The 25,295-nt window shown below is 56.1% G+C and overlaps 2 protein-coding genes and 9 non-coding genes across 11 annotated transcripts; all 11 read left to right on the plus strand.

The window, feature by feature from the left end:
• Positions 1-3,464: 3,464 nt before the first annotated feature.
• TRNAC-GCA (transfer RNA cysteine (anticodon GCA)) lies at positions 3,465-3,536 on the plus strand. Its single transcript has one exon. It is a non-coding gene; the product is annotated as a tRNA-Cys (tRNA).
• Positions 3,537-4,968: 1,432 nt separating this feature from the next.
• On the plus strand, positions 4,969-5,040 carry TRNAC-GCA (transfer RNA cysteine (anticodon GCA)). The gene has a single exon. It is a non-coding gene; the product is annotated as a tRNA-Cys (tRNA).
• A 355-nt stretch (positions 5,041-5,395) lies between these two features.
• On the plus strand, positions 5,396-8,679 carry RPL23 (ribosomal protein L23). The gene is made up of 5 exons (XM_054399014.1): positions 5,396-5,429; positions 5,651-5,734; positions 6,655-6,783; positions 7,480-7,593; positions 8,561-8,679. Exons 1-5 carry the CDS (start codon positions 5,417-5,419, stop codon positions 8,641-8,643), a joined length of 423 nt encoding a protein of 140 aa, XP_054254989.1. The 5' UTR covers positions 5,396-5,416; the 3' UTR covers positions 8,644-8,679.
• On the plus strand, positions 6,875-7,012 carry LOC128980542 (small nucleolar RNA SNORA21). The gene has a single exon (XR_008489483.1). It is a non-coding gene; the product is annotated as a small nucleolar RNA SNORA21 (small nucleolar RNA).
• A 2,547-nt stretch (positions 8,680-11,226) lies between the features above and the next one.
• TRNAC-GCA (transfer RNA cysteine (anticodon GCA)) lies at positions 11,227-11,298 on the plus strand. The gene has a single exon. It is a non-coding gene; the product is annotated as a tRNA-Cys (tRNA).
• Positions 11,299-12,029: 731 nt separating this feature from the next.
• TRNAC-GCA (transfer RNA cysteine (anticodon GCA)) lies at positions 12,030-12,101 on the plus strand. The gene has a single exon. It is a non-coding gene; the product is annotated as a tRNA-Cys (tRNA).
• A 447-nt stretch (positions 12,102-12,548) lies between these two features.
• Positions 12,549-12,620, plus strand: TRNAC-GCA (transfer RNA cysteine (anticodon GCA)). The gene has a single exon. It is a non-coding gene; the product is annotated as a tRNA-Cys (tRNA).
• A 378-nt stretch (positions 12,621-12,998) lies between these two features.
• Positions 12,999-13,070, plus strand: TRNAC-GCA (transfer RNA cysteine (anticodon GCA)). Its single transcript has one exon. It is a non-coding gene; the product is annotated as a tRNA-Cys (tRNA).
• A 352-nt stretch (positions 13,071-13,422) lies between these two features.
• Positions 13,423-13,494, plus strand: TRNAC-GCA (transfer RNA cysteine (anticodon GCA)). The gene has a single exon. It is a non-coding gene; the product is annotated as a tRNA-Cys (tRNA).
• A 376-nt stretch (positions 13,495-13,870) lies between these two features.
• Positions 13,871-13,942, plus strand: TRNAC-GCA (transfer RNA cysteine (anticodon GCA)). The gene has a single exon. It is a non-coding gene; the product is annotated as a tRNA-Cys (tRNA).
• A 2,637-nt stretch (positions 13,943-16,579) lies between these two features.
• CWC25 (CWC25 spliceosome associated protein homolog) lies at positions 16,580-24,704 on the plus strand. The gene is made up of 10 exons (XM_054399013.1): positions 16,580-16,597; positions 16,907-17,079; positions 17,640-17,876; positions 18,499-18,568; positions 19,702-19,829; positions 20,084-20,153; positions 21,334-21,506; positions 22,471-22,557; positions 23,108-23,269; positions 24,451-24,704. The coding sequence occupies exons 1-10, from the start codon at positions 16,580-16,582 to the stop codon at positions 24,563-24,565; spliced, it is 1,233 nt and encodes a 410-aa protein (XP_054254988.1). The 3' UTR covers positions 24,566-24,704.
• Positions 24,705-25,295: the final 591 nt, after the last annotated feature.

Consider the following 25,295-nt stretch of genomic DNA (forward strand, 5'->3'; position numbering starts at 1 on the left):
GGAAACAGAGCACTGGTAACAAGCTGCCCCAGATAGGCTGTGGGAGTCTCCCTTTTCCCTGGAGACCATTCAAAACGCCCACCTGGATGGGTGGGTCCCCCCCCCCCTCCCTGCATGTCCCCTGCCCTAGGTTGGAATTCCTGGCCTCCTGGCAGGGGGTTTGAACTCAATGATCCTTTTTTTGAGGTTCCTCCCTCCAGCCCCCCAAACAAGCCGTGGAATTCTGTGTCCCTTTCCCCGGGGGGCCCCAGAATCACGTAGCCCTAAAACTTTAAAGCACCACAGCAGCTGCCTGCAATCTGCTGCTCCTTGGAGAAGGTCCCCAAGACACCTGTGGCCATGGCTGGGTGGCTGTGGGGGGTGCTGGGACTCCATCCTGGAGGTGTTTTCCAGCCAGACCAAGCTGCCATCAGCTCCACGTGGGCTCAGCAGCTGCAGCCACCAGCAGCCCTGTGACACAGGAGCTGTCACTTCCCCCACGGAAGCCAGGCCCAGCACACAGCACCTTATCTGCAGAGCTGCTGGCTGCCTGCCTCCCTGCCCCCACCCTCCCCAAGCCCAAGCAGCAGCAGCAGCAGGGGATGGGGGAGTTGTGTTTTGCTTTTTGATTTGCAAGGTGAAAAGTCCAAAGAGGCAGAAAGTGTTGAGTGGCACCAAGGCAGAGCTTGGCAGGGGCCAGGCTGCTCCCTCCCTCCCTCCCTCCCCAGCTGCTGCCTTTCTGAAGCTGATAAAGCAGCAAAGTTTTGGTGGTTTTGTGGTTTTTCCCCCCACCCCCTCTTCTAGCTGTTAGAAAAAAAAAAAAAATCTCAGAAGGGAAATGGACTTCCCTGATGTCACTCCCAGGAGAAGACCAAACCCATCTTGCTTGTCAACACCAGCACAGGCACTGGAAGCTGAAACCCAGCTCAGAGCCCAGCCACACTTCCCCCTCCCAGCAGCTCTTCCTTACTGCTGCCTCTGGTTCAGCTCCAGCCTCTTATGCAAACAACCTTCCCCCCCCCCCCCCCCTCGGAGCTGCCCTTTCGACTTTGCTCCAGGTAGAGCAAAAGAACAACGACAGAAAAAAAAAAAACAACCCAAAAAACAAACACCAACAGCCCAGGTAGAAAAACCACTCCAGCCACCCCCTGCCTCCTGGGGAAGGCTCTTCCAGCCTGAAACCACAGCAAAAAGTTGCGAGGGGAGAGCACAGGACCCCAGCTTGGTGCTGGAGGCTGGAAGGGACCTCTGGAGCTCAGCCAGCCCAACCCCCCCTGCTCCAGCAGGGCACCCACAGCAGCTTGCCCAGCAGCACAGTGCCCGGGGGGGGTTGGAAGCTCTCCACAACCTCTCTGGGCTCCAGCAGCCCTCAGCTAGGGACCTCCTGCACCACACCAGGATTTGTTCAGCCAAGCCAAGACCCCCTCCCCCCCCCCCCCAGAAGGTTAAGAGGAGGGCAGCCTCCTGCCTGCTCCCCAGCAGCTGGCACAGGGGCACCCCAGTTGTGCCCTCACAAGACAGCTGCCAGCTCACAAGGCGGAGGAGCACAAACCCAGGCTCTGGCTGTGCAGGAGGAAGGAATCACAGACTCTGTCTGGTTGGAAGGGACCTCAAAGATCATCCTGGACCCAGCATGGGGCATTCCCTCTCCTCCTTCCCATTCTCCACCATGTGGATACCTTACAGCTACTGGAAGCCAGCAGAGGCTCCAGAAACCAGAGCCACTTCCCTCTTCCCAACATCCAGGCCAGTCCCTGGGACACAAAGCTGAAAGTTCAGCTCCCAGCCATTCCCAGCTCGAGGAAGAAGAAACATCATCTGTGAAAAATGCAGGCAGCAGGGTCTGCTGGAGCTCAGGAATGCTGCTGCCCAGATCCACACATTCTTCCAGTTACTTTTTTTAGTCCCTAAACTGGTCATCCCAGGAGCCTGGAAAAGGAGGGGAGGTGGGGGAGGAGGAGAGCAGCTCAGCCCTCTAAAGAGGGGCAAATCCCACGGGAAACAGCACAAGGCTAGGGATGGAGCCACCACCTCCTCCTCCTCCTCCTCCCACTGGACCTCACCTCCAGCACCAATTGGTTCCACTGGAGCCAGGGGAAAAGACTCCCAGAGAGCCACTCAGAGCCCTTGGACACCACTTTAAGGGAGCACAAAGATTGGATTCTGGAGCAGAGAAGCTTCAATTGGGATGGAAGGAGGGGAGAGGGGGGGAAGCAAAAAAAAAAAAAGCAGGAGGAAAAGCTGGGCTAATGGAAACCAGATGAGGCTCCCAGCTTGGGGGAAGCTTTAACTGTTGCTTTCCACTGATCTCCCCAGCTGCAGCTTCCCCAACACCTCCACTTCGCTGCTGCCTTTCCCTTCTGGGTAAGGAAAACAGCCCCAGACCCTCAGGGAAAGAGCTTCTGCTCCATGGGGAGCTGGCACCGTTGGCACCAGGGTGTGGGACCCGCGGGGGGGGTGATGCCCAAGCCGCGAGATAAAGGTGGGCACCACAGAGATACCTCCTCAAGAGGAAGGCATAAAGAATAACCTCATCCCGGGGCAGCCCCAGGGGGGACCCCACAGACCCCTGTGTCCGTCCCCCCCATTCACACAGCAGACGCTGAGATAGTGCTGAGCAGTGGGGGGAGGGGAACTAACCCACCACGGGGCAGCCCCGTGGAGGTCTCCACAAACCCTTGACCCCCTCCTCACTGCAGACCTTAAGAGTGGGCAGCCTGGAGATCCCCCCTGCCCCTCAGGACTGGAGAGGATGAAAACCCATCCGAGCCGAGGGCAGCCCCCACGCGGGATCCCACAGCTCCTTGCCCCACCCGACCGCACAGAGGACCCCGCAGACCATCTCCCCACGCTGGACTTCAAGCTACGGATGAGCAGCGTGGAGCAACCCTTAAAGGCCCGGAGGGTGGAGAAGAACCATCCCGCTCAAGGGCAGCCCCACGGGTGACCCCACACACTCTTCCTCCCCCGACCACGCAGAGAGCCTCACAGACCATTTCCTCCCTCCCTACACCAGACCCTAAGACAAGAGCAGGGAAATGACCCCCACGGGGTGCACCACCCCGCCACGGGGGACCCCCAAACCCTTTGCTGCTCGCCCCCTCCCCATCCCCATGGAAGACCCTCCCCACGCCTAAAGCTCACCTTATCGAGGCAGTTCACCTTCTCGGTGGGGTAAACGATCTTCCCGCAGCGAGCACAGTTGGGGTTCATGGCTGGGGGGGGAGGTGGGGGGGGAACCCACTCGCTCCCACCCGCGGAAGCCGCGTCTGAGCCTCCGCCCGCACCGCTCTCGCCGTTTATAGGCGGGGTGGAGCCACAAAGGGGGCGGGGCTATATAACACCACGCCCTTATACGGACATTAACCACGCCCACATCGTCAATTTCACTCATGCGCGTACCTCGTTCTTTACGTGGCCCGCGGGGGACTGCGCATGCGTAGAGAACGCTATAAGTACGCCCCCGGCGGCTTGGCGCAAGACCAGGGGGTATAGCTCAGTGGTAGAGCATTTGACTGCAGATCAAGAGGTCCCCGGTTCAAATCCGGGTGCCCCCTCGAGGCTCAACTTCTTCCTCTTTTGGTCTTTGTGGTTTTCTTTTTAGTTTGAAGTTTTTTTGGGGGGGGGCAGGGGGGTATTTTTTTTTTTAAACGTTTCCCTTTAAATTATTCCTCCAAGAATAATTCTTTCTCTGTGGAGTAATTTGCAGCGATGCAGATCCTCTCACTCATTCCGTTTCTCATCAGCTCGCCCACCTTTAACCAAGCCTCCCACACTTTCCTGCTCCGTTGTGGTGTAAAATAATGACGGTTTTTTTCCCCCCTGCTTATCCAGCTTTTTGGGATGGGGTGGGAGGATTTTCCGCTCTTGGCTGAGGAGATGTTGCTGGGTGAGGGTGGATCGTCGTCACCCACACGTTTTGGGTGCTCACCTCACCCCTTCTTGGGGCAGCTGAGGACATCACTCCACCAAAACCCAGCTCCAAATGCAGTTTTTCTTTCGCTTTTCTTTTCATTCGAATCATAGAAAAGTGGAATGGTTTGGGTTGAAAGGACTTTTAAGGGTCGTTTAGTCCAACCCCCCTGCAGTCAGCAGGGACAGCCCCAGCCAGAGCAGGTTGCTCAGAGCCCCAAACAACCTGACCAGGGATGGGGCAGCTCCCACCTCTCTGGGCAGCCTGGACCAGGCTCTCCCCACCCTCAGGCTCAAAAACTTCTTCCTTCTCTCCAGTTTCAATCTCTCTCTTTTGGTTTAAACTTTCACCCTTTGCCTTGCCCCCACAGGCCCTGCTCAAAAGTCTGTCCCCAGCTTCCAGATCTCCCCTTGAAGCAGTAAAAGGCCACCAGAAAGTCTCCCTGGAGCCTTCTCTTCTCCAGGTTGACCAAGCCCAGTTCTCAGCCTGGCCTCACAGCAGAGGGCTTCCAGCCCTGCCAGCACTGTAGCCTCCTCTAGTCCTGCTCCAACAGGTCCCTGTCTGTTGCTGTGCTAAGGACTCAGTGTCTGGTGTCTTAAGCATCCACCCACTCATTTAGGTTAGATTTGGGCAATCGCTGAGTAAATAAAGAACCACTGATGACAAACCTCTCAGTGGGAAGTAAAACTGTGCGGGAATCACCAGAGCTGAACTTAATCTGGAGGCACAACCCCGACAAAGGGCAGTTCCTGCTGGTAACAGAGTAAGAGCTTTAGTGACTTGATCTCCCGACGGCCTCCCTGGAAGTCCCAGCAAGAACAAGACCCGAGGGGGTCGTGCCCACCGCTCCATCCCCTCGGGGGGTCCCAGCAGGGCGGACTCAGCTCCCACCAGTCCGTCTGCAGGCAGCCCCGAGTGGGAGGAATCCGTGGCTGTCGCGCCCGGTCCCTCTTCGAGCAGTCTCGGCAGGAATCGTGCCGGCAGGTTCCTCCCCGTAGCGTGGTCCCGGGGGTGCCTCTCCCGCCCGTTCCGGTGGCAGTGCGGGAAGCTGGCGTGGGACACAAGCGGGAGCGTGTGGGGGTATAGCTCAGTGGCAGAGCATTTGACTGCAGATCAAGAGGTCCCCGGTTCAAATCCGGGTGCCCCCTCTTTTCATCCTTTTCCTCATCCTTTTCCTCCTCTCCCCTTCCCCGACGCCCAACCGTTACAACGAAGAATTTTTGCCCCGGATTGTTTCCAACGGGAACCGGTCTCAGAGCCCTCCCTGTTTCCCGTGCCCGCGGCGCTCTGAAGGGCCCGGTCCGAGCCAGCACACGCGGGGAGCAGGAAGCGCAGCCTGCGGGGGCCACCGAGCCGCGGTTGCTGTCGCTGCCCCTCCCGCTACTCCCGGTACCGGCTTGGGGAACCGCTCCCCGTCGTCTCTAGAGGGCGCCGCGGGGTCCCGGCGGCCTGAATCACGTGACACCCAGGGCCCGCCCCATATCCCGACGTGCCCCGCACGGCTCCCCCTCTTCCGGCGCTAAGATGTCCAAGAGAGGTGAGGCGGGCGCCGGGCCTGGCAGGGGGGCGGTGGGATCCAGCTCCATCCGCCGTTTTCTGGTGTCCTGGGCCGGTGGCGGCCTGGATCGCTGCTCGGGTGGGGTCTGATAGAGCTGTGGTCTGGAGAGCGAAGGCCGCTGGATGGTGTCCCTGGCTGGCGCAGACAGGGCCTGGCGGGGCAGGGCTTGCCGGTGACTTAATCCTCCTCTCGTCCCGCAGGACGCGGAGGTTCCTCCGGTGCGAAGTTCCGCATCTCCCTCGGTCTCCCGGTGGGAGCTGTGATTAACTGCGCGGACAACACAGGTGAGCGGCGTCCCCCCTCACGCCGGGGTTAGAACGGGGGGGAGGCGGCCGCCGTAACGGGAAGGGCGAGCGGGTGTGGAAGGAGCTGGCGAAAGCTTCGCTTCCTTCCGAAAAGCTCTCGCTGGGGCTGCGCTGGTGGCGCAGCGAGATGTCGTGGGAGGGGAGGCAGCAAGGGGATCGCTTCTGGGGGAAGCCGCAGCCCAGGCTGGTGGCTTCAGTCGGTGATCAGGCAAGGGCGGAGCCTGCCCGGTGGTCCACGGAGCCGGTGTGGCCCCGGTGCCTTCAGCTGCGGTTTTTCTGTGTCTGGTGAAGCTGTTGGTGTTCCTCTGGTTCGAGCGGAGTGCGAACCACAGGTCAGGGTGTTCTGTATCTCCTGAGGCGAGGGGCAGGGAGGTGCCTGGGCTCCGGGGTGGAAATCATGGTACCTGTGTGCTGCGTGCGGTGGCTTTGCTGGCCTGCGACCCCTCCGTGTGCCTCAATGGAGAGATGCTCCCCGGCTTGGAGCGGTGCCACCTGCCTCTGTTTGCTGTGGCATGAGGCTGTGGGTTTCCAGTGTCTGAAGGGAACCTAGAGGAAAGCTGGTGAGGGAAGTTTTAGGATGTGAGGGACTTTTGAGGATGTCAGGTGGTGATAGGGCATGGGGGAATGGCTCTAAACTAGAGCAGGGCAGATTTAGATCAGACGCTAAGAAGTGAAGTTCTTCCCCAAGAGGGTGGTGAGAGACTGGCACAGGTTACCCAGGGAGGTGGTGGAAGCCTCATCCCTGGAGGTTTTTAAGGCCAGGCTGGATGTGGCTCTGAGCAACCTGATCTAGTATGAGGCAGGGGGGTTGGAACTGGCTGATCCTTGAGGTCCCTTCCAACCCTAACAATTGTGTGATTCCATCCCCACACCCAGCTAATGCCAATGTGCCTCTCTAGGTGCCAAGAACCTCTACATCATCTCCGTGAAGGGCATCAAGGGGCGGCTCAACAGGCTGCCAGCTGCCGGCGTGGGCGACATGGTGATGGCCACGGTCAAGAAGGGCAAACCAGAGCTGCGCAAGAAGGGTGAGTGCAGGGAGCACAGCCAGGCCTGCTCCTGCTGGGGTGTCCCCTCCTGGGAGGAGGGGGGCACCAAATCCATGGAGTTTTGACCTTCACCCTTCTGAAAAAGCACTCATTGGGTCTGTGCCTGGTGGCCCCTTGAGGTGTCGTGGAAGGGCAGAGCAAAGCCATCGCTTTTGGGTGAAGTGGCAGCTGGTTGGTGCTGTTGGCTTCAATCAGTGGTGTGACAGCTGGCAGGGGAAAGCTGGAGGTTGGGTTGCTCTGGAGTTGGCTTGGGAGAAGTTCCTGGTGGGTGTGGGTGGTGTGTTTGGAGGTAGGAGTGGAAAAACCTGGAATTGCCTCAGGGGTAGGTGGTGATGATCCCCAGGCATTGGTAGTGATGCCCGAGCATAGATGGGGGTGGTGGTGCCCGAGCATAGATGGTGATCTCTGAGGTCTTTTCCAACCTAGTTGATTCTTTTGGTGGTGCCCAAGCACAGAGCCAACTGGAAGCATTACCTGGGCAGTTGGAAGTGGCCTCCTGACCACCAGATGTGAAGTGCTCCAAACATGAGATGCCGAAAACCTAACCCCAAGCCCATGGGTTGAGTTGAAAGATTCCAGTAGAAGTTCCTCAGGGTGTCTGCTGCTGGGCTCTTGCTTCTCCCCTTCATCCACGGTGCTCTTTGCCATCCCAAGCTGCTCCTTTTCTCCTTGCAGTGCATCCAGCAGTGGTCATCAGGCAGCGGAAGTCGTACCGGAGGAAGGATGGAGTCTTCCTCTACTTTGAAGACAATGCAGGAGTGATAGTCAACAATAAAGGAGAAATGAAAGGTATGGACAAAGGTGGCTGCTCTTTGGCTGACCACAGCAAGATGTTGATGTGCTGGAGGGAAGGGATCCAGCCAGAAGGACCTGGATGGGTTTCAGAGCTGGGCTAATGCCAACCTCATGAAGTTCAGTAGAGCCAAGTGCAAGGGTCAGGGGCAGTGCCAAGCTCAAGTCCTGGCTGGGTGAAGAATGGATGGAGAGCAGTCCTGAGGAGAAGGATTTGGGGCTGCTGGGTGATGAGAAGCTCAACATGAGGCAGCAAGTGGAAGGAGGGGAGTCTGCTCCTCTGCTGAGACCCCCACCTGCACTGCTGGGGCCAGCTCTGGAGCCCCCAGCACGAGAGAGCTGTGGAACTGTTAAGAGTAGGTCCAGAGGAGACCACAAAGATGATCAGAGGGCTGCAGAACCTCCCCTGTGGGGACAGGCTGAGGGAGTTGAGGCTGTTCAGCCTGGAGAAGAGAAGGCTCCAGGGAGACCTTAAAGCAGCCTTGCAGTACCTGAGGGGGCTACAGGAGAGCTGGGGAGGGACTTGCTACAAAAGTTTTGAGTGACAGGATGAGAGGTGATGGCTTCAGACTGGAAGGAGCTGGCTTTAGATTGGGCATTAGGAGGAAATTCTTCCCCATGATGGTGATGAGGCACTGGAACAGGTTGCCCAGAGAAGCTGGTGGAGGCTCCAAGCCTGGAAGTGTGGAAGGCCAGGCTGGCTGAGGCTCTGAGCAAGCTGCTCCAGGGGGAGGTGTCCCTGCCCATGGCAGGAGGTTGGAATTGGATGATCCTTAAGGTCCCTTCCAAGCCAAATCCTTCTGTGAAAGGAACATGGAGAGGGGTGGGTGGGTGGGCAGCGTGGCTGAGCGAAAGGAGTTGGACTCTCCTCAAGAGCTGCTGGGCCTCAGCTAGAGCTTGTGTGAAACGCTGCTGTGCTCTGCACCTGCTTGGACCTCTGATGTTGTCTTCTGCTCTCTTGCAGGCTCTGCCATCACAGGCCCTGTGGCCAAGGAGTGTGCAGATCTGTGGCCCAGGATAGCCTCCAACGCAGGCAGCATCGCCTGAGCACCATCCTCTCCTCACAGCAAATAAAATCCTTCTGCCAAAGCTGTGCTGTCCTTCTTGCCCAAGCGTCTTCCCCTGCCCAGAACCAACCTCCAGTCAAGGCCTTGGTTCTGGGAAGCCTTTTTGTGGAGTTCCCTGTTTGGAAGTTGGGATTTGAGCATCCAGAGATGAGGCTCTGTCAGGCAGAGTCCTCTGCTCCTGGCAAAGGCCTGGAGGGGGCCTGCACTGAATGACTTTGATTTGAGCAGTGCTGAGGGAACTGCTCCAAGGCAGGTGTGGAAACTGGGAGGTATCTCAAAGCCCTTCTCCCGGAAGCTCTCATCCAGGCACTCTCAGAATTGTAGGTCTGGAATTTTCTTCCAGATTGGGCTTAAATTAAATGCTTGGAGGTGCTGCTGAGATGTTGTGTGGGGAGGAAAACCTGACCTGAGGCTGAGCTCTGCCAGCAGCTGTTGGGTTTGGTGCGTTGGAGGGGATCTGGAGAAGGTTTCTCAGGGCCTTGCTGAGGACATGCAAGGATACATCACTCCCACCACTGCTGGCTGAGGTGGTGGCTGAAGGCCATGCTGCTGAACCCTCCAGCTGGGGTGAAACAGGCCCAGAGGTCCCTGCTGATGGCTCATGGCAAGGAGAAGTGTGGGGGACCTGGACTGAAGAGGAGCTGAAGGGCTTCAAGGTGAGAGTGGAAGGTGTGTCCCACACAAAGCTGTGCTGGGATGTTCCTGGTGTTCCCCTGGCTGGATTTGGGTGTGAGGCACAGGCCAGGTCCTTTCCTGGCCCTCCTGAGCGAGGGGCAGGGAGCTTGCCTTGTGCCTGGGTTCATGTGGAAGCTGTGCTGACTTTGCTGTGGGTCTTGGTGGCCTGCAGCTCCCACATGGAGCCTGGGGTGGGTAATGGAGAGCTGCTGGTAGGGCTGGCTCCAGCTCCTGTGCCAGGCAGCCTCCTGGAGTGGTGGCACTTGGCTCCATCTGCCCTGGCATGAAGCCATTCCTACAACATGCTCCCTTTCCCCCCTTTCCTTGGACTTTCCCCCTCCCTTTCCCCCCTTTCCTTGGACTTTCCCCCTCCCTTTCCCCCCTTTCCTTGGACTTTCCCCCTCCCTTTCCCCCCTTTCCTTGGACTTTCCCCCTCCCTTTCCCCCCTTTCCTTGGACTTTCCCCCTCCCTTTCCCCCCTTTCCTTGGACTTTCCTGATCCTACTCCTGATGCTTCCAGCTTGGAGGTTAAGAGTGGAGCTTAAGGAGGGTGGTGAAGGGACCAAAGCCTCTGAGGTTTTGCAGCACAAACAGTGATGGACAACAGCACCAATGGTTTGTAAAATGTTGGGTTTAAGCCATCTCTGCAACAGATTTTGGCCTAAAAAAAAAAAATGTTTCTTGGGACATTCCCATAGGATAATCAAGAGCTGTGTGCTGGCAGCAGCTGGGAAGGGGAAATGGAGAAGGACCTACATGGACTGAGGGCCACTCTCTTCTCTTCAGGCTGTCCCACGGAGCAGGCAGTGGTGCTGGCTTCTTCCCAGCAGCCCTGGAACACTCAGAAGGGGACAGGAGATGCCTTGGCTGTCACCTCTGGCTGAAGTTGATGTCTTTGACCATCACTGCAGTGCTGAAAGTGTTCCTCAGACCTGGGGAGAGAAGCAGAGACCTGCTGATGAGTAAGGAACCACCACTAAAATAAAAGATCTTCTCCCTTGATCTGTGGAGCAGGATTGCTGCAGTTTGGCTCTGGGAAGGCCTTTTGTGGGGCAGAGCACAGCAGAGGAGTTGAGTGAAATGTTTTGGGTGGGATTTGTGGATGGAGGCTGAGGGAGGTGGTGTGGCAGCTCTGCAGGCTGGTGTGCAGGGCAAGGCACACCCCAAGACCAAACAAAGGTGCAGCCCAGGGCCTGCAGCAGTGTTTTGAAGTCCTTTTTATTTCTGGAGCAGGTCCAGGGGAGGGCAACCAAGCTGGGGAAGGGTCTGAAGAACAGGGCTGGGGAGGAGCAGCTGAGGGAGCCTGGGGGGGGTTTAGTCTGGAGGAGAGGAGGCTGAGGAGAGACCTCCTTGCTCTCTACAGCTCCCTGAAGGGAGGTTGGAGTGAGGTTGGGAATGGTCTTTTCTCCCTAGAAACAAGTGATAGGATGAGAGGAAGTGGCCTCAAGCTGCCCCAGGGGAGGTTTAGGTTGGTTATTAGAAGAAACTTCTAGACTGAAAGGGTTCTCAAAGCCTGGCACAGGCTGCCCAGGGAGATGGTTGAATCCCCATCCCGGCAGATGTTTCAGAGAGGCAGAGCTGTGGTGCTGAGGGCCATGGTTTGGCCTTGGCAGAGCTGCAGGATGGTTGGAATGGGTGCTCTGAAAGGTCTGCTCCAACCCAACCCATCCCACGACTCTGTAAGGAGATGTCGTAGAGAAGGCAAGTTGGGAATTCATTAACTTGGCTCCCAGGAGCCTGGCTGTGAGCAGGGTGAGAGACCTGGAGGGAGGAGTCTGAAGGTGAAGGGAGAGCTGTGGTGTGAGAGGCAGCACGGCAAGGGCAGTGGAATGCAGCAGGACCAGCTCCTCCCTGCTCACAAGGAGCTGTCCTGGGCAGTGGTGCTCAGCGGGGGTATAGCTCAGGGGCAGAGCATTTGACTGCAGATCAAGAGGTCCCCGGTTCAAATCCGGGTGCCCCCTCCCCTTTTTCTTTTTTTTTTCAGCAGAAAAAAGTGAAAAGAAGTGGATTTGGAGCAAACTATTTCAGGACTTTCCCTCCATCCTTGGTGAGTGGCTGCTGGCCAGAGGGAGAGCTGCAGATTCCACCCCCACCAAGAGCAGAGGAGGATCTGGGGGGTGTTGGTGGGGTGAGAGTTGAGTATTTCAGGAGAACCTGCTTTTTGTGCTGCCTCCACTTCTGGTGTCCCCAGCAGAAGGACACAGAGCTGCTGGAGTGAGGCCAGAGGAGGCCACAAAGATGAGCCAAGGGCTGGAGCAGCTCTGCTGTGAGCACAGCCTGAGGGAGCTGGGGGTGTGCAGCCTGGGAGGAGAAGGCTCCAGGGGGACCTCAGAGCTGCCTGGCAGTGCCTGAAGGGATCCTGCAGGAAGGCTGCAGAGAGACTTTTGCTGAGGGGGTCTGGAGCCAGGCCCAGGGGGAATGGTTTGGAGCTGAGGAAGAAGTTGTTGAGTGTGAGGGTGGTGAGACTCTGGCACAGGCTACCCAGGGAGGCTGTGGCTGCCTCCTGCCTGGGGGTGTTGAGGGCCAGGCTGGATGAGGCCTTGAGCAGCTGAGTTTAGCTGAAAGGTGTCCCTGGGCATGGAGGGGAGGTTGGAGCAGCTGAGCTCTGAGCTCCCTTCCAACCTGAGCCACCCTGGGGCTCATCTGCAGAGCTCTGCTGTGATGTTTTCCTGCTGGGGAGCTGTGGGGCCATGGGGGTATAGCTCAGTGGTAGAGCATTTGACTGCAGATCAAGAGGTCCCTGGTTCAAATCCGGGTGCCCCCTCTTTAATTCCATTTTTTGAGGTGATTCTGGGGGGTTTCCTCACTGGAAGGTTCAGTGCTAAGGTCAGCTTGGATTCCTCTCCTAAGAATTCCTTTTAATGTCCCAGTCAGGAGCTGGAAAGCTTGGGGGAGATGTCAAAGACTCTGAGGCAGTTGCTGTGTCACCTCCTAACCTGCTCCAGGAGAACAGATTGCAGCTGGGGACAGGAGACAGATGTGGCTGGAGAGGAACTGGCCCAAGGTCAGCTGGGAAATGCAGAGCACAGACAGTGCCTGTCCCCTGTGCTGGGCTGCAGTGAGGTACCCAAGGTCCTTGCTGCTGGCACCTCTCAGCTGCTGCAGCAGGAGTGGATCTGTGTGGAACAGGAAGGTCCAGGTGTGAGGAAGGACATCCTCAGGTGGTTTGGTGGTGAGTTCTTTGTGGGTAAGGATGACAGAGCTGGGCACAGGGGGTATAGCTCAGTGGTAGAGCATTTGACTGCAGATCAAGAGGTCCCTGGTTCAACTCCAGGTGCCCCCTCCTTTTCTTCTCCTGCCCCCCTTTTGCTGGGGAGTTTGTGGTGGAAAGAAGATGGAGAGATCTGCCTGGGTCTTGGGTTTGTTCTCTACAAGGGAAGGTTGGTTTGTGAGCTGCATTCTTCAAGGTGCTGAGCTCCTGAGCAGAAGGAAAGTGCAGGAGCTGTGCACTGGAAGTGCTCAGTGCCTGCCCCTGTCTCTGATCTTGATTCTCTGTAGCACTGACTTTCCTCCTAATGTATGATCTTTTATTTCCTGAACAGCCTTTGGCAGGCACACTGAGGGGCACAGGGGCCTGGCAAGGCCTCCAAGCAGTGGACATAAGCCCTTGTGCCCTACCTAAAAATATTTTTAAGGTGTCCTTGTGCAGGCCCTGGGCACAGGGGGTATAGCTCAGTGGTAGAGCATTTGACTGCAGATCAAGAGGTCCCTGGTTCAACTCCAGGTGCCCCCTCTTTTCTTCTCCTACTCTCCTTTTGCTGGGGAGTTTGTGATCGAAGGAAGGTGGAGAGACCTCCTTGGGTCTTGGGGTTTGTTCTCTACAGGGGAAGGTTGGTTTGTGAGCTGCATTCTTCAAGGTGCTGAGCTCCTGAGCGGAAGGAAAGTGCAGGAGCTGTGCACTGTGAGTAGCTCCTCAGTGCCTGCACTCTCCCTGTGACTGCCTGCAAGTTTCTGTCCATCTTTTGGTGGCCACATGAAGGTGCAGAGAGAGCTGTCAGGTCGAAGTGTTGAAGGAGTGGACAGAAAACTTTTTTGCCTTTCTCACTTACTGTTTTTAAGGTGTACTTGTGCAGGCTCTGGGCACAGGGGGTATAGCTCAGTGGTAGAGCATTTGACTGCAGATCAAGAGGTCCCTGGTTCAACTCCAGGTGCCCCCTCTTTTCTTCTCCTGCCCCCCTTTTGCTGGGGAGTTTGTGGTGGAAAGAAGATGGAGAGATCTGCCTGGGTCTTGGGTTTGTTCTCTACAAGGGAAGGTTGGTTTGTGAGCTGCATTCTTCAAGGTGCTGAGCTCCTGAGCAGAAGGAAAGTGCAGGAGCTGTGCACTGGAAGTGCTCAGTGCCTGCCCCTGTCTCTGATCTTGATTCTCTGTAGCACTGATTATCCTCCTAAGGTATGATCTTTTACTTCCTGAACAGCCTTTGGCAGGCACACTGAGGGGCACAGGGGCCTGGCAAGGCCTCCAAGCAGTGGACATAAGCCCTTGTGCCCCCCTAAAAATATTTTTAAGGTGTCCTTGTGCAGGCCCTGGGCACAGGGGGTATAGCTCAGTGGTAGAGCATTTGACTGCAGATCAAGAGGTCCCTGGTTCAACTCCAGGTGCCCCCTCTTTTTCTTCTCCTGCCCCCCTTTTGCTGGGGAGTTTGTGGTGGAAAGAAGGTGGAGAGATCTGCCTGGGTCTTGGGGTTTGTTCTCTACAGGGGAAGGTTGGTTTGTGAGCTGCTTTCTTCAAGGTGCTGAGCTCCTGAGCGGAAGGAAAGTGCAGGAGCTGTGCACTGTGAGTAGTTCCTCAGTGCCTGCACTCTCCCTGTGACTGCCTGCAGTTTTCTGTCCACCTTTTGGTGGCCACATGAAGGTACACAGAGGGCTGCCGTGGAAAGGCCTTTAAGCAGTGGACACAAGCTCTAAAAATGTTTTTAAGGTGTCCTTGTGCAGTCCCTGGGCACAGGGCAGATCAAGAGGTCCCTAGTTCAACTCTTTAGCTGCTTTCTCCCTTCTGCCTCCCCTTTTCTTCCTTCTGCCTCCCCTTTTCTTCCTTCTGCCTCCCCTTTTCTTCCTTCTGCCTCCCCTTTTCTTCCTTCTGCCTCCCCTTTTCTTCCTTCTGCCTCCCCTTTTCTTCCTTCTGCCTCCCCTTTTCTTCCTTCTGCCTCCCCTTTTCTTCCTTCTGCCTCCCCTCTCCTCTCAGAGACTTTCTCAGCCCTCCGAGATCCTGGTGATCACCACTTGATGCCAAGCATGAGAGGAGACTTCTGACATCTTCCCTTGCCCTCTCAGCCACGCAGACAAATCCCCTCCACAGAGGTGCTGCTGGTCTTGTTTTTCCCGTTTGGAGTCATTGAGGCAGGAAGGAACTGGATAATTATCCTTCGGGAGGGTGAGGATCCCTGCTGGAATGACTTCTGGCTAAATCTGGAATGACTTCTGAGGGGAACTGGGGCAGTGGTGGACAAACCAGTTCGTGGCTGGCAGGTCCCTGTGTCCCCGGGGCTCGAACTCTCCATCTCCAGCCCCACAGGCGGACGCTCTGCCCCTAAGCCGCGCCTCCGCCGTGGGGCTGTGGGCGGAGGGGCGGGAGTTTGGAGGGAGGAGGTGGCTCAGGGGCAAGGCGCCCGGCTGGCAATACGGAGCTCCAGGGTTCTAACCCCGCTCGGCGCCACTGCCATAAGCAACGCAATGCCCCCCGGGGCGTGGTAACCGCAGCTGTTCGAGCCTGGGAGGCAGACATTCCACACGTTGCTGGCGTGGGACACGCTGCAGATCCTGCCCCTGTTCAAATCCCTGCCCCTGATTCATAACCCCTGCTTTGGCAGTCGCCCCCAGCAGCCTCCTTTGGTGCTCAGATCTTAATTCCCATGCAAAGCGGTTGCTTGCATCAGGCATGGTGTGGCCAGCAGGAGCAGGGAGGTCATTGTACCCCTGTACACAGCACTGCTTAGGCTGCACCTTGAGTACTGTGTCCAGTTCTGAGCCCCTCAGTTTAGGAAACGAGGCTGGGGAGAGGCCTTGAGCACAAGCCCTATGAGGAGAGGCTGAGGGAGCTGGGGGTGTTTAGCCTGGACAAGAGGAGGCTCAGGGGTGACCTCATTGCTGTCTACAACTACCTGAAGGGAGGTTGTTGGGCTCTTCTCCCAGGCAACCAGCACCAGAACAGGAGGACACAGTCTCAAGCTGTGCCAAGGGAGGTTTAGGCTGGAGGTGAGGAGAAAGTTCTTCCCAGAGAGAGTGGTTGGCCATTGGAATGTGCTGCCCAGGGAGGTGGTGGAGTCACCATCCCTGGAGGTGTTCAAGAGGGGATTGGACGTGGCACTTGGTGCCATGGTTTAGATAGTCATGAGGTGTAGGGTGACAGGTTGGACTCGATGATCTTTGAGGTCTCTTCCAGCCTTCTTGATTCTATGATTCTATGACACGGAGACGTTGAGGTTAAAGAACAACCTGAAAACCACTGAGTCAAACCCCCACAGGTAATGATTCCTCCCCAGGGCAGGGCTCGTGGTTTTCTCCTAAGCCAGGGTGGCTCCAAACCACCACCACCCCCCCGCCAGCTGTGCGGGGATGTTCAGCTGACCAAGCTCCCCCTTTTCCTACACCCCAAAGGTTGCATCAGGATGTGGCTGAAACCTCTGCTCTGCTTCTGCACCGGGGCACCTGAATTTGAGCTACGCCCCTCGGGGTATCGGCCACTGATGTGGGGAAGGAATAGGAAGGGACCTGCCAGTCGCTCACAGTGCCGCCAGGCTGCCTCCTGGGGGACCAGCAGCGCTTGGGGCAGCGCAGCCGCAGGGTCGGGGAGAGCCCCGCTGTCCTGGTTTGAGGCCAGACATCCTCTCTTGCCCCGAAAGGGACAAAACAATGACACTCATGACACTCACACAAACGGATTGGAGAGTGATGGAAAGTTTAAATGGAAAAGCAGTTGGTGAAGCTACAAAAGACTAGAAAGGATAGTGCCAAGAATATCCCAAAAGCATGCACCAGTGGCAGGGGGCACCCAGCCTAAACTGCCACACCCGGGTGCTCCGCGCACCTGGAGAGGCTTTCAGCCTTCCCTTTTTCCCTACCGAATAGCTCTGGGAAGCACCGGCTGCGCCCTGCTCTGTTCCGCCGCCCAGCCGCGGCCATCTTGCCAGCTGTCTGCACCGGAAGTGACGACTCTCGACCGCGCCCACTGCCGCAGAGGCTCGCGGCGCGCGCTGATGACGCACATCCGGGGCCGGTGGCGGAAGTTCTGCGCTGACCGTCGCCATGGGGGGAGGCGACCTGGTGAGGAGGGGTTCGGGCCCGGGGTAGGTCAGGAGGGACTGAGTCTCTTCTCCGCGTACGGCCGGCGAGTAGCGAGCCCGGGACGCGCGGGCTCGCCCGGGCCTGAGGCTCTTCCCCGCTTCTGAGCGAGGGCGATTCCGTCCCCGCGTTTCTCGGTGGGGCAGGGATGAACGCGTTTCCTTCTCCGGATCAAGGGCTGAGCGGGCCCTTCCCCGTGCCCAGCGGGCGGGGGAAGGCCTGTGGGCACCTGGGAGGGATGTTTGCTGGCGCTCCTGTAACGATCCCGCTCCGTTCCCCCGGCTCCTGCAGAACCTGAAGAAGAGCTGGCACCCGCAGACCCTGCGCAATGTGGAGAAGGTGTGGAAGGCCGAGCAGAAGCATGAGGCCGAGCGGAAGAAGATCGAGGAGCTGCAGAGGGAGCTGCAGGAGGAGCGAGCGCGGGAGGAGATGCAGCGATACGCGGAGGACATGGGCACCGTCAGGTGAGCTGCTGCCCCCTCCTCTCAGCCTGCCTCTCACCGCTCCTGGCCGTGCTCTGGGCACAAGTGCTGCGTGATGAAGTGGTGCTGGTGTTCCTGCTGCCTCTCAGAGGGACCTTGGTTTAATGTCTCTGGTGATAAAACGTTTCCACTCCTCTTGGTAAGCCTTCAAATGCAGCTTTCAGTGCCCCAAAATGTGGCTTTCAGTGCTCTAAAACGGAACTTTTTGCCCAGGGAATGTCTGTGGTGATAAAACATTTCCACTGCTCTTAGTAAGCCTTCAAATGTGGCTTTATAGTGTCCCAAAATGTGGCTTTCAGTGCCCCAAAATGTAACTTGTAGCCTAGGGAGGTTGTGGCTGCCCCCTGCCTGGAAGTGTTTAAGGCCAGGCTGGATGAAACCTTCAGCAACCTGGGCTGGAGGGAGGTGTCCCTGCCCATGGCAGTGAGGTTGGAACTGGCTGACCTTGAAGGTCCCATCCAACCCAACCCATTCCATGAATCTCTGACCTTTTAGTGTCCTAAAATGTCCCTTCAGAGCCCTGGTGGTCTTGTTTGCAACAGGAAAAGAGAAGAGAAGTTGGAGTGGATGTACCAGGGGCCTGGAGGCATGGTGAACAGAGAGGAATACCTGATGGGTCGCCCTGTGGACAAATACATCTTTGAGAAGATGGAAGAGAAGGAAGCAGGCTGCTCCAACGAGACAGGGCTTCTGCCAGGCTCCATTTTTGCCAAGTCTGGAGCCAATTCTGTCCTGGATATGGCAAACAAAATCAGGGAGGATCCCCTGTTCATGATAAGGTACTGAACGTGGAGCTGGAGGTCAGTGATGGATGAGGCTGAGCAGCACTGTTAGCAGCTTGCTAAGAGCTGCTGTGGTGATCTGTGTGAAGGTTGTCTGGGTGGCTGTTCCTCAAAGCTAAATCTGCCTGGTTGTGGGCTGCAGAGAAGGCTCCAGGGAGACCTTAGAGCAGCCTTGCAGTGCCTGAAGGGGGCTCCAGGAGAGCTGGGGAGGGACTTTGGACAAGGGCTGGGAGGGACAGGGTGAGGGACAATGGCTTGGAGCTGGAGGAGGGGGATTGAGAGTGGAGCTGAGGAAGAAATTTTTGTCAGTGAGGGTGGAGAGGGCACAGGCTGCCCAGGGAGGCTGTGGCTGCCTCCTCCCTGGATGTGTTTAAGGCCAGGCTGGATGAGGCCTTGAGCACCCTGGGGCTGGTGGGAGAGATCCCTGCCCATGGCAGGGGGCTGGAGCTGGCTGAGCTTGAAGGTCCCTTCCAAGCCAAACCACTCCATGAATCCATGAATTTGCCTCTTTTCCTGCTTGGTGCTTTTAGAGCTGCCACTTGATTGCTGCCTTTCATGAAAATGTTATTTTCAGTTGTTTAAAAAAAAAGAAAAATCCAATTTTCCCCTTCTTTTTTAGGAAGAAGGAGGAGGAAAAGAAGAGAGAAGTGTTGAACAACCCTGTTAAAATGAAGAAAATCAAAGCTCTGGTAGGTGGTTCCCAGTGCTGCCTCCAACAATCAAATCACAGAAGACCCTGAGCCAAGGAGAGAGGCAGAGGTTAATTTGGTGTAGGTTCATCATAGCTTAATTGTTGTTAATTGCTTATGGTTTAGGATAAGGAGAAAAGTTCCTGACTCTTCACTGCAAACCAGGCTGAGTGCAGAGTGGGTTGAGACCAGCCCTGAAGAAAGAGCCTTAGGGAGGTTGGGTGCTGAGCAGCTCCCCAGGAGCCAGCAGTGCCCTCCTGCAGCCCAGCAGGCAGCTGTGTGTGCAGCCAGAGCAGTGTGGGCAGAGGGCAGGAGAGGGGATTCTGCCCCTGGGCTCTGCACTGCTCAGACTTCAGCTCCAATCCTGCTCCAGCTCTGGTGTCCCCAGCAGGAGAAGGACACAGAGCTGTGGAGAGAGTCCAGAGGAGGCCACAAAGATGATGCCAGGGCTGGAGCAGCTCTGCTGTGAGCACAGCCTGAGGGAGCTGGGGGTGTGCAGCCTGGGGAGGAGAAGGCTCCAGGGGGGACCTCAGAGCTGCCTGGCAGTGCCTGAAGGGATCCTGCAGGAAGGCTGCAGAGAGACTTTTGCTGAGGGGGTCTGGAGCCAGGCCCAGGGGGAATGGTTTGGAGCTGAGGCAGAGCAGGGTTAGAGTGGAGCTGAGGAAGAAGTTGTTGAGTGTGAGGGAGGTGAGAGCCTGGCACAGGCTGCCCAGGGAGGCTGTGGCTGCCTCCTGCCTGGGGGTGTTCAAGGCCAGGCTGGATGAAGCCTGGAGCTGCTGAGTCCAGCTGAGAGGTGTCCCTGGGCATGGAGGGGAGGTTGGAGCAGCTGAGCTCTGAGCTCCCTTCCAACCTGAGCCATTCTGGGACTCTCTGCCAGAACAGAAAGCTTTTGCCTCACTCTCTCAGCAGGAGTTCATTTCTCTTCCTCTCCATTTCTGTGTCATTTTCCACCTTCCTGTTCTCCTCTTGGGGTTTTTCCTCACCTGGTGATTCAGCACTCATCTAACCCTGCAGAGCTGAGATTCACCCCCCAAAAGTGAGAGAGAATCTTGTGAAATGGTTAACTTTGGCCTTGTGCCCCTGCCCCTCTGCCCAGCTGCTGCTTGCTGCTGAAGTGATCTCTTTATTCCCAGCTGCAAAACAGCTTAGACAAAAAGGAGAAGAAGAAGAAGAAGGAGAAGAAGAAGAAGCACAAAAAGCATCGACGGCGCAGCTCCAGCAGTGGAAGTGACAGCAGTGAGGAGGAAAGAGGCAAAAATAAGTAAGGGTGGGGAGGGGCAGGGGGAGTGGTGCCAAAACATCATTTTTCCTGCTGAATTTGGGGTTTTTTTCCTGCCTTTTTCTATCCCTCTCTGGGTTTTATCTTTCTTACTGCTGCTGTCAATGGATCTAAATATCCCTTCCTTGCTTTTTTGGTGCAGTATTAAATTCTTTTCAGGATGTTTTAAAAGTTGAGGTTTGGTGATGTGAGTTTGTCTCTTGCTTTTAAAAAGTCCTCTTCTGGTTTCTTTTTAGGTCTCAGAAGAGGGTGAACAGTTCCTCCTGGAAATCTGCTCCTTCCAAAGTCCCAGGATATGGTTTACAAGTAAGCAAGAGAGTTGGGAGCAGCCCCTGGGGGTGAGGGAGCAGCCCCTGGGGGGTGAGGGAGCAGCCCCTGGGGGGTGAGGGAGCAGCCCCTGGGGGGTGAGGGAGCAGCCCCTGGGGGGTGAGGGAGCAGCCCTGGGGGGAGTAGGTGTCCTGAGCTAGAGGGAAAGAGCTTTGGCAGTTCATTAAAAGACTTCTTTGCTGTCTGGAAGAAGATGATGAGGAGGGGGTGACAAAGTTACACCCAGCAGGGGCAGGGAGGGGATTCTCCCCCTCAGCTCAGCTCAGCTGAGACCCTCCCTGCAGTGCTGGGGCAGCTCTGGAGCCCTCAGCACAGACAGGGACCTGCTGGAGCAGGCCCAGAGGAGGCCACAGCAATGCTGGCAGGGCTGGGAGCCAGGCTGAGGGAGTTGGGCTTGGGCAGCCTGGAGAGGAGAAGGCTCCAAGGAGACCTTCTGGGAGCCTTTTTTTGCTTCAAGGGGAAATCAGGAAGCTGAGGACAGAGTTTTGAGCAGGGCCTGTGGGGACAAGGCAAGGGATGAAGGTTTAAACCAAAAGAGGGAGATTGAAACTGGAGAGGAGGAAGAAGTTTTTGAGCCTGAGGGTGGGGAGAGCCTGGCCCAGGTTGCTCATCCCTGGCACCATCCCAGCTCAGGTTGTTTGGGATTCTGAACAGCCTGCTCTGGTTGGAGCTGACTGCTGGGGGGTTGCTCTAGATGGAACCTTTAAAGGTTCCTTCAACCCAAACCATTCCATGATAATGAAGTTCATGTTCAGTTTGGAGCCATCTAAGCCTTGGCATTCAAAGTCGTTTGGATCCTGGTTGGGATTTTCATCTGCTCTGGCTTCAAGTTAAGCTTTGTTCAGTTTTTTTTCTTCAGAGCCACAGTGGGAGCTCTAGTGGGAGGTGTCCCTGCCCATGCTGTGGGGTTGGAGCCAGATGGTCTTTAAGGTCCCTTCCAACCCAAACCATTTTAGGCTTCCACACCTCTGCCCAGGTCCTCTCTTGGCTCTTCTGGGGTTCTGTTTGCTGGCCACCAGCCACAGCTGGGACTAAGAGCTGTCAACACAAACCTCAAGCACGCTCCCTCCCTGCACTAAATCTAATCTGGGGTCCCCTCTGTGACCTCCCCTGGTTGTTGTGCCTCCTGCAAGAGCTGAAAGACCTTTTTGAATTGCAGGTCAGAGGCTCTGAGCAGAGCCACAGGTCCAGGAGCTCTCCAGCTGCCAACCACAGGCACTGGGAACGCTCCAGGTCCAGGAGCCAGTCCCCTTCTCAGAGGCACTCCAGCAAGAAGAGCTCAGAACAGGCTGGATGCAGGGGGCCAGGATCTCCTGCCAGGCACAGCAAACAGTGAGTGTGGGGAATGCACAGCCCAGGGCTGCTGCTGAGGGCAGGGATGGCATCCAGAGGGATCTTGACAGGCTTGAGGAGTGGGCCAGTGCCAACAGCATGTGGCTCAACAAATCCCAAGTGCAAGGTCCTGCAGCTAGGGTCAGGCCAAGCCCAGGCACAAATCCAGCCTGGGTGCAGAGTGGGTTGAGAGCAGCCCTGAAGAAAGAGCCTTGGGGGTGTTGGGTGCTGAGCAGCTCCCCAGGAGCCAGCAGTGCCCTCCTGCAGCCCAGCAGGCAGCTGTGTGTGCAGCCAGAGCAGTGTGGGCAGAGGGCAGGAGAGGGGATTCTGCCCCTGGGCTCTGCACTGCTCAGACTTCAGCTCCAATCCTGCTCCAGCTCTGGTGTCCCCAGCAGGAGAAGGACACAGAGCTGTGGAGAGAGTCCAGAGGAGGCCACAAAGATGATGCCAGGGCTGGAGCAGCTTTGCTGTGAGCACAGCCTGAGGGAGCTGGGGGTGTGCAGCCTGGGGAGGAGAAGGCTCCAGGGGCACCTCAGAGCTGCCTGCAGGGATCCTGCAGGAAGGCTGCAGAGAGATTTTTCCTGAGGGGGTCTGGAGCCAGGCCCAGGGGGAATGGTTTGGAGCTGAGGCAGAGCAGGGTTAGAGTGGAGCTGAGGGAGAACCTCTTCAGTAGGAGGCTGGTGAGAGGAAATGGCCTCAAGTTGCCCCAGGGCAGGTTTAGGTTGGCCACGAGGAACAATTTCTTCCTCCCAAGGGTTGTGAAGGCCTGGCCCAGGCTGCCCAGGGCAGTGGTGGAGTCTCAAAGCTGTGGAGATGTGGTGCTGAGGGCCATGGTTTGGTGGTGTCCTGGGGCAGTGCTGGGTTCAGGGTTGAACTTGATGATCTTCAAAGAACTTTTCTAGCCTAAATACACTTCTGTGAGTTGAAGCTGATCTCTCCTAAAGAGAGCATTGCTGGGTTGCAGGCACAGCAGTCGGGAGGGGAAGGGCAGAGCCAGAAGCCCTTCCCCCAGGAGGAGCTATCGGCGGCAGCACACCACAGGCTACACCAGGTGAGCAAGGACCTCTCCCTCTTTTTTTCTTGGTGGGGGGTGGAAGCTACCCTGGAAGGAGTGGGAAACATCTGGGTGTAACCTGGGAACCCTCTTTTATTCTGTCAGCTGGAGCAGGTTGGGTTCAGCATCCAGCAAGTTGGGCAGCAAGTCGCCAAGTGCTCCGTTTGCTCTTTGTTCACAGCTTGGGCAACTTCCTGAGGCCATCCCCAGGAGGCTGCTGGGTCTCTGGGTGTCTCCTGGCAGTCACTGTCCCATGGGCTGTTAATTAGCAGCTTTCTGTTTAATCTGGCAGTTTGACAGCAGCATCTCAGCAGTCAGTTGGTGATTAGGTGGTTGGGAAGAGGGAGAAACCAGACTCCTGCTAGGGCTGTGCTGAAGCAGAAGGTTCAGTTGTATGCTTAAAGCTTTGCTGATTGGGCTACCAAATTCAAACCACCTCAGCCAGCTCTCCTCTGGGGCTTGGCACTCCTGGTAAAGAATGGAAAGCCAGAAGGGTGGCAGCAGCAATGCTGTTGGTCCTCAGCAGGGATCTTTTCTACCCAAACAGAAAGATCTCCCCAGAGGAGCTGGAGAGGAAACGCCAGGAGATGATGGAAAATGCCAAATGGAGGGAAGAGGAGAGAGCAAATAACCTCAGAAAGCACCAAAAGGAGGAGGAGAAGGAGAGGGAGCTGGAGAAACTCGACTCAAGAGATGGGAAGTTCTTCAAGTGAGTGTCTTTTGGTGTCTGCTTTTTCACTCAGGGGAAACACAGGCCACAGCCTCTGAAGGGTGAGTGATGGCCCTCAGCAGTGAACTGCTTCAAGTGGTGGCCAAGGAGCTGTCTCTGCTGTGCTCTACAGCAGAACTCATGGCATCTGCTGATCCCAAATGCTTATCTCAATCCAAAAGGTTGTTATGGTGGTCCAGCACTTGGAAGCTGGTAGTCAGCAGGTTTTGGCCATCCTGGGGGAAATCTTAGTCATGTTTTACACACAGATGTTAAAGTTCTCTGGGTGTAGGAGCCTGCAGTGGTTCTAAGTCTGCAAGGAAGGCTCTACAGAGGGATGTGGTCAGGTTGGATTCATGAGCTGAGGTCAGTGGGCTGAGGGGAGACCTCCTTGCTCCCTATAGCTCCCTGAAAGGAGGCTGGAATGAGGTGGGGATTGATCTTTACCTAGTAGCAAGTGATAGAGTGAGAGGAAATGGCCTCAAGCTGCACCAGGCAAGGTTTAGGTTGGACATGAGAAGAAACTTGTTGACTGGAAGGGTTTCTAAAGCTTGGCCACAGCCTCCTGAGGGAGCTGGTGGAATCCTCATCCCTGGAGGTGTTTCAGGGAGGCAGAAATGTGGTGCTGAGGGCCATGGTAGAGTCAGAGAATGGTTGGACTGGAGGATCTGAAAGATCTTTTCCAACTGTGAAACAATTCTAAGTCCACTGGGAGCCTGTGTTCCAAGAGCTTGAGGGACTGAAGCCTCCAGAGGCATTTCCAGCAGGAGCTGTGGCTTTGGGCTCCCAGAGGAGCACTGCCCTCTCTTCAGGAGCACATTGCCTCTCCCTCCTTTGCTCCACAGAAAGCAGGCACATCCCCTGGGACAGATGCTTTTGTAATTAAGTTGGTTCTATTTGGAGTCTCCTCCTCTTGGAGGAGCTGCTGAAAGTAAGCTTAAATAAGACACCAAATCACTTCCAAGCCAAGCTCAGAGGTGTTTGGTTCCCTCAGGGCAGGAGGGGGGATAGTTAAGGTGACTTCTGAGGGTCCCTTCCAAGCCTGTGCTTGGAACAGGAAATAATTTGCTGTTTGCTGTGTTTGGGTGGAGGATTTGGGGAAGGGTGAGCCCAGAAATGGTGATGCTGTTTGGAAAGTGATTTTGCTGATCTGTTTTCCCTCTCCTTCCTCTCTTTTGCAGTCGTTTGAAGCTGGAGAGTGCCTCCTCTTCCACCCTGGAAGATCGAGTGAAGCGCAACATCCACTCCCTTCAGAGGACTCCTGCTGCCCTGGAAAAAAACTTCATGCAGAGATGAAATTTTCTTGCAGAAGTTTGTAAATGGCTTCCTTGGTCCCCAAAGGTGAGAGACCTCCAGCCACAGACCTGCTGGCTCTCCTCAGGAACACTCAACCTTCTCCTAGGGAGCTGCTGGGTTTCAGCTCACACCAAGTTCTGGACACTGCTGGCACTGGGAATGGTTTTGTGCTGGGGGTGATGCTGTGAGCAAAGCTTTGCTGGAGAACTCCTGAGCCTTTGTATTCCCTTTCTAACATCTTGCCAGGTCTTTTCCTTCCTCTCTCCACCTGCAGGGGAATTGTTTTTTTGTGTATTATTACCCAGGGTATGCCTGGTGGTAGCTGCTGTCTGCACTGGGCAGATTGTCTGAGCTCTTTTCTATGACAGAACTGAATTTCCTATTTTTATTGATCCCTGAAAATCAGAGCAGAACAAACTCACACGTGGGCTGATTGCATGGAATGGGTTATAAAGCATCACAAGTAACATCAAACCCTGCTCAATACTTGAGCTGTGGGTTTGGAGGGTGATGTTAAGACACAAAAATTCCTTCTGTAGCCATTATTTGGTTGCTTACAGATTTGAACCAGGTTGACCCAGAGGGAGCTGCCATGAGGGCGAAAAAGGAAATGAGCAGAGCATAGGTGGTACAGCAAATGTTTCTCTGGGATTTTGTAATGTAAGTAATGTGTATATGTACAGAGACGTCGAGCTTTTTTTATTTTAAAAATTAAGAACACTTTTACTCT

This window comes from Indicator indicator, unplaced genomic scaffold (assembly GCF_027791375.1).
Source record: "Indicator indicator isolate 239-I01 unplaced genomic scaffold, UM_Iind_1.1 iindUn_scaffold_255, whole genome shotgun sequence".
In the NCBI taxonomy this organism is placed as follows: domain Eukaryota; kingdom Metazoa; phylum Chordata; class Aves; order Piciformes; family Indicatoridae; genus Indicator; species Indicator indicator.